Source organism: Oncorhynchus gorbuscha, unplaced genomic scaffold (assembly GCF_021184085.1).
Source record: "Oncorhynchus gorbuscha isolate QuinsamMale2020 ecotype Even-year unplaced genomic scaffold, OgorEven_v1.0 Un_scaffold_2965, whole genome shotgun sequence".
Classification (NCBI taxonomy): domain Eukaryota; kingdom Metazoa; phylum Chordata; class Actinopteri; order Salmoniformes; family Salmonidae; genus Oncorhynchus; species Oncorhynchus gorbuscha.
Genome location: NW_025747339.1, coordinates 41240 through 58521, shown reverse-complemented (window position 1 = coordinate 58521; position 17282 = coordinate 41240). Strand labels below are relative to the sequence as shown.

The following is a 17282-nucleotide window of genomic DNA, read 5'->3' as shown; positions in this document are numbered from 1 at the left end:
GAGGAGGAGTCAGGCTTTGACTAGGTTAGTGTTGTAACATGACTAGGGGATGGGTGAGGGGGAGGAGTCAGGCTTGACTAGGTTAGTGTTGTAACATGACTAGGGGGAGGAGTCAGGGAGGAGGAGCCAGGGCTTGACTAGGTTAGTGTTGTAACATGACTAGGGGAGGAGTCAGGGAGGAGTCAGGCTTGACTAGGTTAGTGTTGTAACATGACTAGGGGGAGGAGTCAGGAGGAGGAGTCAGGCTTGACTAGGTTAGTGTTGTAACATGACTAGGGGAGGAGTCAGGAGGAGGAGTCAGGCTTGACTAGGTTAGTGTTGTAACATGACTAGGGGGAGGAGTGAATTCTGAATCAGTGGGTATATAAGGGTAAGCAATTTTCATATATATATGTATGTATGTATTTTTCTCCAGTTCCATTAGCAAGCTGTGATTGTGATATGAAGATGCAGAAGTCTGTCTCTGTCGTTCCTCTACTGTTGCTCCTCTGTCTGTCTGGGGTAAGGGTCACCAAAGGTCAAGGGGTAGAGGTCACTAAAGCTAAATCTGTAGATTTCAAGACAGAATTCGAGGTCAAAACACCAGCAGACGGAAAGGCAGATGGACAGACTGACCTCTGGGCTGAGCTGAGAGACATGGTGGTGGAACAGAGAGTGGAAAAGAGAGAGGCTGTCACTCAAAGTCAACTGGAGGACTCAAAGACACAGAATTCAGGTAAGAATCTTACCTGGAGTTACAATAAAGTTAAAAGGACTTGTTTTGAGTCAGTCTCACTTTCCCAGAAAATGTATTGACTTGTTTTGAGTCAGTCTCACTTTCCCAGAAAACGGATTGACTTGTTTTGAGTCAGTCTCCACTTTCCCAGAAAACGTATAGACTTGTTTTGAGTCAGTCCCACTTTCCCAGAAAACGTATTGACTTGTTTTAGTTCATTTATCTTACACAGAAAATCAAGTTGATTTGTTTTAAGATATTCTGACCTGTTTCAAGCCTGTTTTATGTTAAAGTCAGCAACATGATCTGCCATTATTTGCCAGTGCACTAGACAATTAGTCTTGGTTAGACATCTTACTAATTTATCTTACCTCACTTGTGTCGAGAATTTAGGCTAAAATAAGCAAAATTATCTGCAAAATGATCACACATGAATCATATCATGTATGCAGGTCAGGTGTTGTTTTGATCCAGCAGTAAAAACACACTGACAGGGTAGTTCCTCTTATGGCCACTAGGTGGTAAACTTGTGTCACAGACGCATGACCAGAACAAGGATTCCCAAACCTGGTCCTCGGGACCCCAAGGGGTGCACTAGCCTATGGCTCCACCAAGGGGAGCAACTTTGGTTTTACATAACCTTAGAATGTTTTGGGGAATTGAAAGCTAATTTCCTACATTTCCAAACAATCTATTATGACCTATGACCCTTCTAGCCGTCTCTATTTACAACAACAATCTAATATGACCTATGACCCTTCAAGCCGTCTCTATTTACAACAACAATCTAACATGACCTATGACCCTTCTAGCCGTCTCTATTTACAACAATCTAATATGACCTATGACCCTTCTAGCCGTCTCTTTACAGGACAACAATCTAATGACCCATGACCCTTCTAGCCATCTCTTTACAGAACAACAAAACCAGTAGTCTAACAAATGAACAACTCTTACACATATAGGACAAAGATTTACAGAAATACTTAAAGGACAAAGACTTACAGGAATACTGATAGGACAAAGACTTACAGGAATACTGATAGGACAAAGACTTACAGGAATACTGATAGGACAAAGACTTACAGGAATACTTCAGGATGTTGGCAATGAGGCCCTTTATGTGAACTACCTCTAAATGCCTTGATACTGGACACGGGGACATAAACATGATATCCACAAGCTGATCTGGAAGTAGCTAAAGGGCCTTATCACCAAACTCCACAAGCTGATCTGGGAAGTAGCTAAAGGGCCTTATCACCAAACTCCACAAGCTGATCTGGGAAGTAGCTAAAGGGCCATATCACCAAACTCCACAAGCTGATCTGGGAAGTAGCTAAAGGGCCTTATCACCAAACTCCACAAGCTGATCTGGGAAGTAGCTAAAGGGCCTTATCACCAAACTCCACAAGCTGATCTGGGAAGTAGCTAAAGGGCCTTATCACCAAACTCCACAAGCTGATCTGGGAAGTAGCTAAAGGGCCTTATCACCAAACTCCACAAGCTGATCTGGGAAGTAGCTAAAGGGCCTTATCACCAAACTCCACAAGCTGATCTGGGAAGTAGCTAAAGGGCCTTATCACCAAACTCCACAAGCTGATCTGGGAAGTAGCTAAAGGGCCTTATCACCAAACTCCACAAGCTGATCTGGGAAGTAGCTAAAGTGCCTTATCACCAAACTCCACAAGCTGATCTGGGAAGTAGCTAAAGGGCCTTATCACCAAACTCCACAAGCTGATCTGGGAAGTAGCTAAAGGGCCTTATCACCAAACTCCACAAGCTGATCTGGGAAGTAGCTAAAGGGCCTTATCACCAAACTCCACAAGCTGATCTGGGAAGTAGCTAAAGGGCCTTATCACCAAACTCCACAAGCTGATCTGGGAAGTAGCTAAAGTGCCTTATCACCAAACTCCACAAGCTGATCTGGGAAGTAGCTAAAGGGCCTTATCACCAAACTCCACAAGTCTCCCTTGAACTTCCGATTGTCTTTATTCAGACCTCCTCTGTATGAAGTTTAATCCAGAACGCCCAGCAGTGGCTTGTATTCCTGGATGCAGAGGAAAGATTTGTGTTTATTTCATATTTGGTCTCTCTGTGTTTCAAAAATGTCCTTCAATTCTCAAGATGCTGAATGTATCACACCAGAAAAATCATCTGAGCGAACAAAACAGTGCTAGTCAGTCTCAGTTTGTGTAGCGTATCTATCTGATGCTGTCTGGTCAGAAAGAGTTTGACATTGTTTTTGACCATAGCAATGAATGCAAGAGAAGCCAACAAGCATTTGGCCTCCCTTGATAAAATGAAATGAATAAATGAATAGCCAATCAGCATTGAGCTAAACTGAGTGAGCTCAGCTGTGATTGGTCCTGGCTAAACAACAACAAAAAGTGTAAATGGAAGCCAGTTTGGATTTGGCTTCAGACCAATCACATCACAAGCCAAAACGTCATTATTGACAGAAAGAATTTGAATGCATCTTGTTGTGTTGTTGTCTAGCGAGCGAATATCGTCCCTTTACTAAATTAGCCATCGATGATGATAGGGATTTGGACTTGAGTTTTACTTAATTCTCCGTACAGGCCAATGGTTATAACAGCAATTCTGATCCAACCATAAATTCATCCATTGGCTGAGAGGATGGAAGTTCAGCACATAGCTAGATGTAGTAGGCTAATGTTAACTAGCCCATAAAAGGAAGTTAGTCTAGCGAGCAAGCATTTTAGATGGCCTAGGACAATAAACTAAAATGGTGTACTGTATGACAGTCATAGACGTGTAGGATGAAAGAGGAGGATGGCTTTGGTGTTTCTCTATAAGTAGGGGGAGTCAACATGTCAACAGTCTACTTACACACACACACACACACACACACACACACACACACACACACACACACACACACACACACACACACACACACACACACACACACACACACACACACACACACACACACACACACACACACACACACACACACACACACACACACAGAAGAAATCAATACCATGGACAGCCACATCATATTCAGAGGACGTTGATTGGACATAATCATTTTCAGAAATGTTTAGTTGTCACTGTATGCTCTGGATAAGAGCGTCTGCTAAATGACTTAAATGTAAATGTAAATGTAAATTAGTCTAAGCAGAGGTGATTTGATGATGTTGAAATGTTGAAATGGTGCTGGAATAGTGGAGGCAGCTACTGTTATCTCTGTGACTTGCTGTAACTCTGTGGTTCTAAATCAATAGTTGTTTGAAGTCAGAAACATGACCTTGCTTGACCTGCTGTAGGTCATGTAACTGTTTGTTACAGGTAATATGTTTTGTGGACTTCACAGGACAGATGTTGCTCTCTGGTTTTGTGATGAAACAATGGTGACAAATTTATCCTGCTGCTGTGTCTTCTTATTGTCTCAGCATTTAGGCTTATAAATTAATAGGTTACAGAGCAAACAACGTGATTATCACAACCCATTTGTTTTCAGGTTGGCTTGGCCAGTGATTTTACACACGCACCACTACTGCTAACAGGGCAGACTGGACGACAGACCCCACCAGTCTAGTACATAACTCAACTCTCTCCCCAACCCCCACCAGTCTAGTACATAACTCAACTCTCTCCCTGACCCCCACCAGTCTAGTACATAACTCAACTCTCTCCCTGACCCCCACCAGTATAGTCAATAACTCAACGCTCTCCCTGACCCCCACCAGTCTAGTACATAACTCAACTCTCTCCCTGACCCCACCAGTATAGTCAATAACTCAACACTCTCCCTGACCCCACCAGTATAGTCAATAACTCAACTCTCTCCCTGACCCCCACCAGTATAGTCAATAACTCAACTCACCCTGACCCCAACCAGTCTAGTACATAACTCAACTCTCTCCCTGACCCCCACCAGTCTAGTACATAACTCAACTCTCCTGACCCCCACCAGTATAGTCAGTAACTCAACTCTCTCCCCGGCGCTCAGACAACAAATCAAGCCAAACAGATAACTGCCATGTTGGAGTCAACAGAAATCAGAAATAGCATTATAAATATTCACTTACCTTTGATGATCTTCATCAGAATGCACTCCCAGGAATCCCACAATAAATGTTTGATTTGTTCGATAATGTTCATCCTTTATGTCCAAACACCTCCTTTTTGATAGCCCGTTTAGCGCAGTATTCCAAATTCATGATGCGCAATCACTAGGAGCAGACAAAGTCAAAAAGTTCCATTACAATCTTGCGAAACATGTCAAACAAAGTATAGAATCAATCTTTAGGATTATCTTCAATAATGTTCCAACCGGAGAATTCCTTTTTCTTCAGAAATGCAATGGAACTCAAGCCAACTCTCACATGGTCAGCACGTGGCACTCTGGGAGAGACCTTACTCAATCCCCTCTCATTCGCCCCACTTCACATGTATATACTACTGTCTATAGCCTCACTACTGTTATAGCCTCAATAGTGTTATAGCCCCACTACTGTATATAGCCCCACTACTGTTATAGCCTCAATAGTGTTATAGCCCCACTACTATATATAGCCCCACTACTGTTATAGCCACACTACTGTTATAGCCACACTACTGTTATAGCCACACTACTGTTATAGCCTCACTACTGTATATAGCCCCACTATTGTTATAGCCACACTAATCTTATAGCCTCAATACTGTTATAGCCCCACGACTGTTATAGCCCTACTACTGTATATAGCCCTACTACTGTTATAGCCTCACTACTGTTATAGCCTCACTACTGATATAGCCCCACTACTGTATATAGCCCCACTACTGTTATAGCCTCACTACCGTATATAGCCTCACTACTGTATATAGCCTCACTACCGTATATAGCCTCACTACCGTATATAGCCCCACTACTGTTATAGCCCCACTACTCTTATAGCCCCACTACTGTTATAGCCCCACTACTGTTATAGCCCCACTACTGTTATAGCCCTACTACTGTTATAGCCCTACTACTGTTATAGCCCCACTACTGTTATAGCCACACTACTGTATATAGCCTCACTACTGTTATAGCCACACTAATCTTAGCCTCAATACTGTTATAGCCCCACTACTGTTATAGCCCTACTACTGTATATAGCCCTACTACTGTTATAGCCCTACTACTGTTATAGCCCCACTACTGTTATAGCCCTACTACTGTTATAGCCCCACTACTGTTATAGCCCCACTACTGTTATAGCCCTACTACTGTTATAGCCCTACTACTGTTATAGCCCCACTACTGTTATAGCCACACTACTGTATATAGCCTCACTACTGTTATAGCCACACTAATCTTATAGCCTCAATACTGTTATAGCCCCACTACTGTTATAGCCCTACTACTGTATATAGCCCTACTACTGTTATAGCCCTACTACTGTTATAGCCCCACTACCGTATATAGCCCCACTACTGTTATAGCCCTACTACTCTTATAGCCCCACTACTGCTAAAGCCCTACTACTCTTATAGCCCCACTACTGCTAAAGCCCTACTACTGTTATAGCCCCACTACTGTTATAGCCCCACTACTCTTATAGCCCCACTACTGCTAAAGCCCTACTACTGTTATAGCCCCACTACTGTTATAGCCCCACTACTGTTATAGCCCTACTACTGTTATAGCCCTACTACTGTTATAGCCCCACTACTGTTATAGCCCCACTACTGATATAGCCCCACTACTGTATATAGCCCCACTACTGTTATAGCCTCACTACTGTATATAGCCCCACTACTGTTATAGCCACACTACTGTATATAGCCTCACTACTGTTATAGCCACACTAATCTTATAGCCTCACTACTGTATATAGCCCCACTATTGTTATAGCCACACTAATCTTATAGCCTCAATACTGTTATAGCCCCACTACTGTTATAGCCCTACTACTGTATATAGCCCCACTACTGTTATAGCCTCACTACTGTTATAGCCCCACTACTGATATAGCCCCACTACTGTATATAGCCCCACTACTGTATATAGCCCCACTATTGTTATAGCCACACTAATCTTATAGCCTCACTACTGTATATAGCCCCACTATTGTTATAGCCACACTAATCTTATAGCCTCAATACTGTTATAGCCCCACTACTGTTATAGCCCCACTACTGTTATAGCCCCACTACTGTATATAGCCCCACTATTGTTATAGCCACACTAATCTTATAGCCCTACTACCGTATATAGCCTCACTACCGTATATAGCCTCACTACCGTATATAGCCCCACTACTGTATATAGCCCCACTACTCTTATAGCCCCACTACTGCTAAAGCCCTACTACTGTTATAGCCCCACTACTCTTATAGCCCCACTACTCTTATAGCCCCACTACTGCTAAAGCCCTACTACTGTTATAGCCCCACTACTGTTATAGCCCCACTACTGTATATAGCCCCACTACTGTTATAGCCCCACTACTGTTATAGCCCTACTACTGTTATAGCCCCACTACTGTTATAGCCCCACTACTGATATAGCCCCACTACTGTATATAGCCCTACTACTGTTATAGCCCTTCTACTGTTATAGCCTCACTACTGTATATAGCCCTACTACTGTTATAGCCCCACTACGGTTATAGCCCCACTACTGTATATAGCCCTACTACTGTTATAGCCCTACTACTGTATATAGCCCCACTACTGTATATAGCCCCACTACTGTATATAGCCCCACTACTGTTATAGCCCCACTACTGTTATAGCCCCACTACTGTTTATAGCCCCGCTACTGTTTATAGCCCCGCTACCGTTATAGCCACACTAATCTTATAGCCTCAATACTGTTATAGCCTCTTTACTGTTATAGCCTCTTTACTGTTATAGCCTCTTTACTGTTATAGCCTCTTTATTGATACAGCCTCACCACTGTATATAGCCTTGCTAATGTTATATCCTCGCTACTGTATATAACCTCGCTACTGTATATAGCCTCACTACTGTTATATGTAGGTATGATTTTTAAGTAATTAATTAGCATTTTATTGCATGACATAATTATTTGATACATCAGAAAAGCAGAACTTAATATTTGGTAGAGAAACATTTGTTTGCAATTACAGAGATCATACATTTCCTGTAGTTCTTGACCAGGTTTGCAGCAGGGATTTTGGCCCACTCCTCCATACAGACCTTCAGATCGTTCAGGTTTCGGGGCTGTCGCCAGCCACGACCCATCTTCAATACTCTTACTGAGGGAAGGAGGTTGTTGGCCAAGATCTAGCGATGCATGGCCCCATCCATCCTCACCTCAATACGGTGCAGTCGTCCTGTCCCCTTTGCAGAAAAGCATCCCCAAAGAATTATGTTTCCACCTCCATGCTTCACGGTTGGGATGGTGTTCTTGGGGTTGTACTTATCCTTCTTCTTCCTCCAAACACGGCGAATGGAGTTTAGACCAAAAAGCTCTATTTTTGTCTCATCAGACCACATTACCTTCTCCCATTTCTCCTCTGGATCAACCAGATGGTCATTGGCAAACTTCAGACGGGCCTGGACATGCGCTGGCTTGAGCAGGGGGACCTTGCGTGCGCTGCAGGATTTTAATCCATGATGGCGTAGTGTGTTACTAATGGTTTTCTTTGAGACTGTGGTCCCAGCACTCTTCAGGTCATTGACCAGGTCCTGTCGAGTAGTTCTGGGCTGATCCCTCACCTTCCTCATGATCATTGATACCCCACGAGGTGAGATCTTGCATGGAGACCCAGACCGATGATGATTGACCGTCATCTTGAACTTCTTCCATTTTCTAATAATTGCGCCAACAGTTGTTGCCTTCTCACCAAGCTGCTTGACTATTGTCCTGTAGCCCATTCCAGCTTTGTACAGGTCTACAATGTTATCCCTGATGTCCTTACACAGCCTCCTGGTCTTGGCCATTGTGGAGAGGTTGGAGTCTGTTTGATTGAGTGTGTGGACAGGTGTCTTTTATACAGGTAACGAGTTCAAACAGGTGCAGTTAATACAGGTAATGAGTGGAGAACAGGAGGGCTTCTTAAAGAAAAACTAACAGGTCTGTGAGAGCTGGAATTCTTACTGGTTGGTTGGTGATCAAATACTTATGTCATGCAATAAAATGCAAATGAATAACTTAAAAATCATACAATGTGATTTTCTGGATTTTTGTTTTAGATTCCGTCTCTCACAGTTGAAGTGCACCTATGATAAAAAAAATACAGACCTCTACATGCTTTGTAAGTAGGGAAACCGTCAAAATCGGCAGGGTATCAAATACTTGTTCTCCCCACTGTATGTGAAGTCACCCTTGAGGAGCGGTTCGTATTGTGTACTATGACAGTGTCATTGTCTCATGTGTAAACAAAATGGTTGCTCTGCATTCAGAGATGTTCCTAATGATGTCTGCACCCAGCTCATTTTGTATTTGCCTGTCTGCATTATTCACCAGGGAAAGGAAACATTCTGTGAATACTGAAGCATTGCATCAACAAGGTGTATCTGATAATATTGAAACATTGCATCAACAAGGCGGCTCTGATAATATTGAAACATTGTATAAATGAACGAGGCGGCTCAGAGAAACTGAAACATTTAGTATCAACAAGACAACTCTGATAATATTCACATTGCAACATAGTAGTCAACATGGGCCAGCTGGTCTGTCTGATATTATTGTGTTGAATACGCAGCATCTGGGTGCTCATTATATACTATACTCTCTCCTCTGCCCTCCCCTCCTCTCTCTCCACTACTCTCTCCTCTGCCCTCCCCTCCTCTCTCTCTCCACTACTCTCTCCTCTGCCCTCCCCTCCTCTCTCTCTCCACTACTCTCTCCTCTGCCCTTCCCCTCCTCTCTCTCTCCACTACTCTCTCCTCTGCCCTCCCCTCCTCTCTCTCTCTCCACTACTCTCTCCTCTGCCCTCCCCTCCTCTCTCTCTCTCCACTACTCTCTCCTCTGCCCTCCCCTCCTCTCTCTCTCCACTACTCTCTCCTCTGCCCTTCCCCCTCTCTCTCCACTACTCTCTCCTCTGCCCTCCCCTCCTCTCTCTCCACTACTCTCTCCTCTGCCCTCCCCCTCCTCTCTCTCTCCACTACTCTCTCCTCTGCCCTTCCCCCTCTCTCTCCACTACTCTCTCCTCTGCCCTCCCCTCCTCTCTCTCTCCACTACTCTCTCCTCTGCCCTTCCCCCTCTCTCTCTCCACTACTCTCTCCTCTGCCCTCCCCTCCTCTCTCTCTCCACTACTCTCTCCTCTGCCCTCCCCTCCTCTCTCTCTCTCAACTACTCTCTCCTCTGCCCTCCCCTCCTCTCTCTCTCCACTACTCTCTCCTCTGCCCTCCCCTCCTCTCTCTCGCCACTACTCTCTCCTCTGCCCTCTCCTCCTCTCTCTCGCCACTACTCTCTCCTCTGCCCTTCCCCCTCACTCTCTCCACTACTCTCTCCTCTGCCCTCCCCTCCTCTCTCTCTCACTACTCTCTCCTCTGCCCTTCCCCCTCTCTCTCTCACTACTCTCTCCTCTGCCCTCCCCCTCTCTCTCTCCACTACTCTCTCCTCTGCCCTTCCCCCTCTCTCTCTCCACTACTCTCTCCTCTGCCCTTCCCCCTCTCTCTCTCCACTACTCTCTCCTCTGCCCTTCCCCTCTCTCTCTCCACTACTCTCTCCTCTGCCCTTCCCCCTCTCTCTCTCCACTACTCTCTCCTCTGCCCTTCCCCCTCTCTCTCTCCACTACTCTCTCCTCTGCCCTCTCCCCTCTCTCTCTCTCCACTACTCTCTCCTCTGCCCTCCCCTCCTCTCTCTCTCTCCACTACTCTCTCCTCTGCCCTCCCCCTCCTCTCTCTCTCTCCACTACTCTCTCCTCTGCCCTCCCCTCCTCTCTCTCTCCCACTACTCTCTCCTCTGCCCTCCCCTCCTCTCTCTCTCTCCACTACTCTCTCCTCTGCCCTCCCCTCCTCTCTCTCTCCACTACTCTCTCCTCTCTGTCCCCTTCCCCACTCTCTCTCTCCACTACTCTCTTCTCTGCCCTTCCCTTCCCCTCCTTTCTCTCTCATTCTCTCTCTCTTCCTGACATGTAGCAACAGGCCTGTAGAGCTTGACTCAGGTCACAGACCTCTGGCATCTACACTCCCCTTCTCCTACTCTAACATAATACCAATATTAAAAAGATACATAAAATATACTCTTATTAATTTACATAGAGACAGATACAATCAATCATTGGCACACTGAATATACAACAGTCAGATGCAGGACACCATCACAACTTAACTGACATTAGTGCCTGTCCCCAGATGGACAGTTAGACTACAGTAAAGTACATTTACAGGTGATCACATCATTGTCCTGCTTTGAGACACATTTTTACTGTCTGCTTCCAGTTGCATGTTATTTTACTAACCCTGAAAATGTCAATACCTTAATACCTTACATTACCTTAATACCTTATATTACCTGAATACCTTACATTACCTAAATACCTTACATTACCTTAATACCTTATATTACCTGAATACCTTACATTACCTGAATACCTTACATTACCTTAATACCTTACATTACCTTGATACCCTACATTACCTTGATACCCTACATTACCTTAATACCTAAATACCTTACACTACCTAAATACCTTACATTACCTTAATACCTTATATTACCTTAATACCTTATATTACCTGAATACCTTATATTACCTAAATACCTTACATTACCTAAATACCTTACATTACCTAAATACCTTACATTACCTAAATACCTTACATTACCTAAATACCTTACATTACCTTAATACCTTATATTACCTTAATACCTTACATTACCTTAATACCTTACATTACCTTGATACCTTATATTACCTGAATACCTTATATTACCTAAATACCTTACATTACCTAAATACCTTACATTACCTAAATACCTTACATTACCTAAATACCTTACATTACCTTAATACCTTATATTACCTTAATACCTTACATTACCTTAATACCTTACATTACCTTGATACCCTACATTACCTTGATACCCTACATTACCTGAATACCTTATATTACCTTAATACCTTACATTACCTTGATACCTTACATTACCTGAATACCTTATATTACCTTAATACCTTACATTACCTTAATACCTTACATTACCTAAATACCTTATATTACCTTAATTCCTTATATTACCTAAATAACTTATATTACCTTGATAACTTACATTACCTTAATACCTTATATTACCTTAATACCTTATATTACCTTAATACCTTACATTACCTAAATACCTTACATTACCTAAATACCTTACATTACCTAAATACCTTACATTACCTTAATACCTTACATTACCTTAATACCTTATATTACCTTAATACCTTACATTACCTAAATACCTTACATTACCTTAATACCTTACATTACCTAAATACCTTACATTACCTTAATACCTTATATTACCTTAATACCTTATATTACCTTAATACCTTACATTACCTTAATACCTTATATTACCTTAATACCTTATATTACCTTAATACCTTACATTACCTAAATACCTTACATTACCTAAATACCTTACATTACCTAAATACCTTACATTACCTTAATACCTTACATTACCTTGATACCCTACATTACCTTGATACCCTACATTACCTTAATACCTAAATACCTTACATTAGCTTAATACCTTACATTACCTTAATACCTTACATTACCTTAATACCTTATATTACCTTAATACCTTACATTACCTTAATACCTTATATTACCTGAATACCTTATATTAGCTTAATACCTTACATTACCTTAATACCTTACATTAGCTTAATACCTTACACAAAATCCCTGACGAAGGCCGTGAGGCCGATCCGTAAAGCTTATTTAAGATCAGTGATACTATCAAGAGCAGTGTGCGGTTTCCTTTCTCCCTCATCAATACCTTACATTATCAAAACAGATCTCAGAAACTGTCACAAGATGTCTGTGTGATCACGCTCTCGGCAGCCGATATGAACAAAACCTTTAAACAGGTCAACTTTCACAAAGCCGCTGGGCCAGATGGATTACCAGGACGTGTACTCAAAGCATGTGCGGACCAACTGTCAAGTGTCTTCAATTACATTTTCAACCTCTCCATGACCGAGTCTGTAATACCTACATGTTTCAAGCAGACCACCATAGTCCCTGTGCACTAGGAAGCCGAAGGGGACCCCCCGACCAGGTCTCTGACCTCCTCCCTATAGGCTGTCTCGTCATTGTTGTGGTCAGGTCTACCACTGTTGTGTCATCTGCAAACATAATGATGGTGTTGGAGTCGTGCCTGGCCATGCAGTCGTGGGTGAACAGGGAGTACAGGAGGGGACTGAGCACGCACCCCTGAGGGGCTCCAGTGTTGAGGATCAGCATGACGGATGTGTTGTTACCTACCTTTACCACCTGGGGCGGCCCGTCAGGAAGTCCAGGATCCGGTTGCAGAGGGAGGTGTTCAGTCCCACGGTCCTTAGTGAGTGTTGAGCTTTGAGGGCACTATGGTGTTGAACGCTGAGCTGTAATCAATTAATTGAATTGTCACATAGGTGTTCCTTTTGTCCATTATTATAATATTTTTTTAGAGGTGGATCAGCTTAATATTGCGGAAATATTGTTGCTTCCATCAATGTAATTGTCTGCATCATTTCCAATCCCGCATATCTTTTTGGGGAAAATATATATATTCATATACATACACGTACATACACATATGCATACCTACACACATATATAGATACACACACCTATATAGATATACACATATATACATACACACACCTATATAGATATACACATATATACATACACACCTATATAGATACACACATATATAGATACACACACCTATATAGATATACACATATATACATACACACACCTATATAGATATACACATATATACATACACACCTATATAGATACACACATATATAGATACACACACCTATATAGATACACACATATATACATACACACACCTATATAGATATACACACCTATATAGATATACACACACACATATATACATACACATACCTATATAGATATACACATATATACATACACACACCTACAGTGGGGCAAAAAACTATTTAGTCAGCCACCAATTGTGCAAGTTCTCCCACTTAAAAAGATGAGAGAGGCCTGTAATTTTCATCATAGGTACACCTCAACTTTGACAGACAAAATGATAAGAAAACAAATCCAGAAAATCATATTGTAGGATTTTTTATGAATTTATTTGCAATTTATGGTGGAAAATAAGTATTTGGTCAATAACAAAAGTTTATCTCAATACTTTGTTATATACCCTTTGTTGGCAATGACAGAGGTCAAATGTTTTCACACACTGTTGCTGGTATTTTGGCCCATTCCTCCATGCAGATCTCCTCTAGAGCAGTGATGTTTTGAGGCTGTTGCTGGGCAACACAGACTTTCAACTCCCTCTGAAGATTGTCTATGGGGTTGAGATCTGGAGACTGGCTTGGCCACTCCAGGAACTTGAAATGCTTCTTACAAAGCCACTCCTTCGTTGCCCGGGCGGTGTGTTTGGGATCATTGTCATGCTGAAAGACCCAGCCACGTTTCATCTTCAATGCCCTTCCTGATGGAAGGAGGTTTTCACTCAAAATCTCACGATACATGGCCCCATTCATTCTTTCCTTTACAGTCATCCTGGTCCCTTTGCAGAAAAACAACCCCAAAAGCATGATGTTTCCACCCCGTGCTTCACAGTAGGTATGGTGTTCTTTGGATGCAACTCAGCATTCTTTGTCCTCCAAACACGACAAGTTGAGTTTTTACCAAAAAACTCAACTGACCATATGACATTCTCCCAATCTTTTTCTGGATCATCCAAATGCTCTCTAGCAAACTTCAAACGGGCCTGGACATGTACTGGCTTAAGCAGGGGGACACGTCTGGCACTGCAGGATTTGAGTCGCTGGCGGCGTAGTGTGTTACTGATGGTAGGCTTTGTTACTTTGGTCCCAGCTCTCTGCAGGTCATTCACTAGGTCCCCCCGTGTGGTTCTGGGATTTTTGCTCACCGTTCTTGTGATCATTTTGACCCCACGGGGTGAGATCTTGCGTGGAGCCCCAGATCGAGGGAGATTATCAGTGGTCTTGTATGTCTTCCATTTCCCAATAATTGCTCCCACAGTTGATTTCTTCAAACCAAGGTCTACAATTTTGTTTCTGGTGTCCTTTGACAGCTCTTTGGTCTTGGCCATAGTGGAGTTTGGAGTGTGACTGTTTGAGGTTGTGGACAGGTGTCTTTTATACTGATAACAAGTTCAAATAGGTGCCATTAATACAGGTAACGAGTGGAGGACAGAGAGAGCCTCTTAAAGAAGAATTTACAGGTCTGTGAGAGCCAGATATCTTGCTTGTTTGTAGGTGACCGAATACTTATTTTCCACCATAATTTGCAAATAAATTTATTAAAAATCCTACAATGTGATTTGCTGGATTTATTTTCCTCATTTTGTCTGTCATAGTTGAAGTGTACCTATGATGAAAATTCCAGGCCTCTCTCATCTTTTTAAGTGGGAGAACATGCACAATTGGTGGCTGACTAAATACTTTTTTGCCCCACTGTATATATGGATATACATACACACATATATACATACACATACCTATATAGATATACATACACACATATATATATATACATACCTATATAGATATACACATATATACATATACATACCTATATAGATATACACATATATACATATACATACCTATATAGATATACACATATATACATATATATACATACATATATACATATACACATATATACATATACATACCTATATAGATATACACATATATACATATATATACATACATATATAGATATACACATATATACATATACATACATATATAGATATACATACACACACATATACATATATATATAGATATATATATATATACATACACACACCTATATAGATATACACATATATACATACACACACCTGTATAGATATACACATATACATACACAATACACACACCTATATAGATATACATATATATACATATACATACCTGTATAGATATACACATATATACATATACATACATATATAGATATACATACACACACATATACACACATATATATATATATATATATATATATAGATATATATATATATATACATATACATACACACACCTATATAGATATACACATATATACATACACACACCTATATAGATATACACATATATACATACACACACCTATATAGATATACATATATACATACACACCTATATAGATATACACATATATATACATATATACATACACACACCTATATAGATATACACATATATACATACACACACCTATATAGATATACACATATATACATACACACACCTATATAGATATACACATATATACATACACACACCTATATAGATATACACATATATACATACACACACCTATATAGATATACACATATATACATACACACACCTATATAGATATACACATATATACATACACACACCTATATAGATATACACATATATACATACACACACCTATATAGATATATACATACACACACCTATATAGATATACACATATATACATACACACACCTATATAGATATACACATATATACATACACACACCTATATAGATATACATACATACACACACCTATATAGATATACACATATATACATACACACACCTATATAGATATACACATATATACATACACACACCTGTATAGATATACACATATATACATACACACACCTATATAGATATACACATATATACATACACATACCTATATAGATACACATATACATATACATACCTATATAGATATACATATTTTTTTAGAATATACCTTTATTATTCCCCCCAAATCCTACCACCCTTCCCCCAATTGGAGTAAACTAATAAACAATCATACTTAGGCTTCTACCTTCAGTTTATACATCTTATACACATTTTACAGACACAATCTATTTTACAATTGTTTTAATTTGCTTGTTTTTAGTCCTTCCTCTATTTCTGATGTCCATCCAGTTTGATTTGTATTTGTAACTGTGCTATTTCAAAAATGTCTGAACCTATATACATTTTACAGACCCCATATGTTTTACATTGGTTATCTTCTATATATATATATATATATCTCTTAAAACTTTTTGGGGATAGGGGGCAGCATTTTCACTTTTGGTTGAATATATATATGCATATTATTAATAGTATTGGATAGAAAACACTCTGAAGTTTCTAAAACTGTTTGAATGATGTCTGTGATTTTAACAAAACTCATATGGCAGGCAAAAACCTGAGAAGAAATCCAAACAGGAAGTGAGAAATCGATTTTCACAGTGCCGATTCAAATCCCTGATAGTTATGGATGTGCTTGCACTTCCCAGGGCTTCCACTAGATATCGACGTCTTTAGATCCTAGTTTTAGGATTCTACTATAAAAGAGGGGCTCATAGGAGCTATTTTAATGAGTGGTCTGGCAGAGAGCCTCGGTCTCATGACGCGCGGTCA

The 17282-nt window shown here is 40.9% G+C and overlaps 1 protein-coding gene across 1 annotated transcript in view; it reads left to right on the top strand.

The window, feature by feature from the left end:
- The first annotated feature begins 388 nt into the window (after positions 1-388).
- LOC124027098 (CD5 antigen-like) overlaps positions 389-17282 on the top strand; it is a 29698-nt gene continuing 12804 nt past the window's right edge. The window contains exon 1 of the mRNA XM_046339643.1: positions 389-715. Coding sequence (XP_046195599.1) covers positions 400-715 — 316 coding nt within the window. The 5' untranslated portion in view covers positions 389-399. The remainder of the gene's footprint in view (positions 716-17282) is intronic.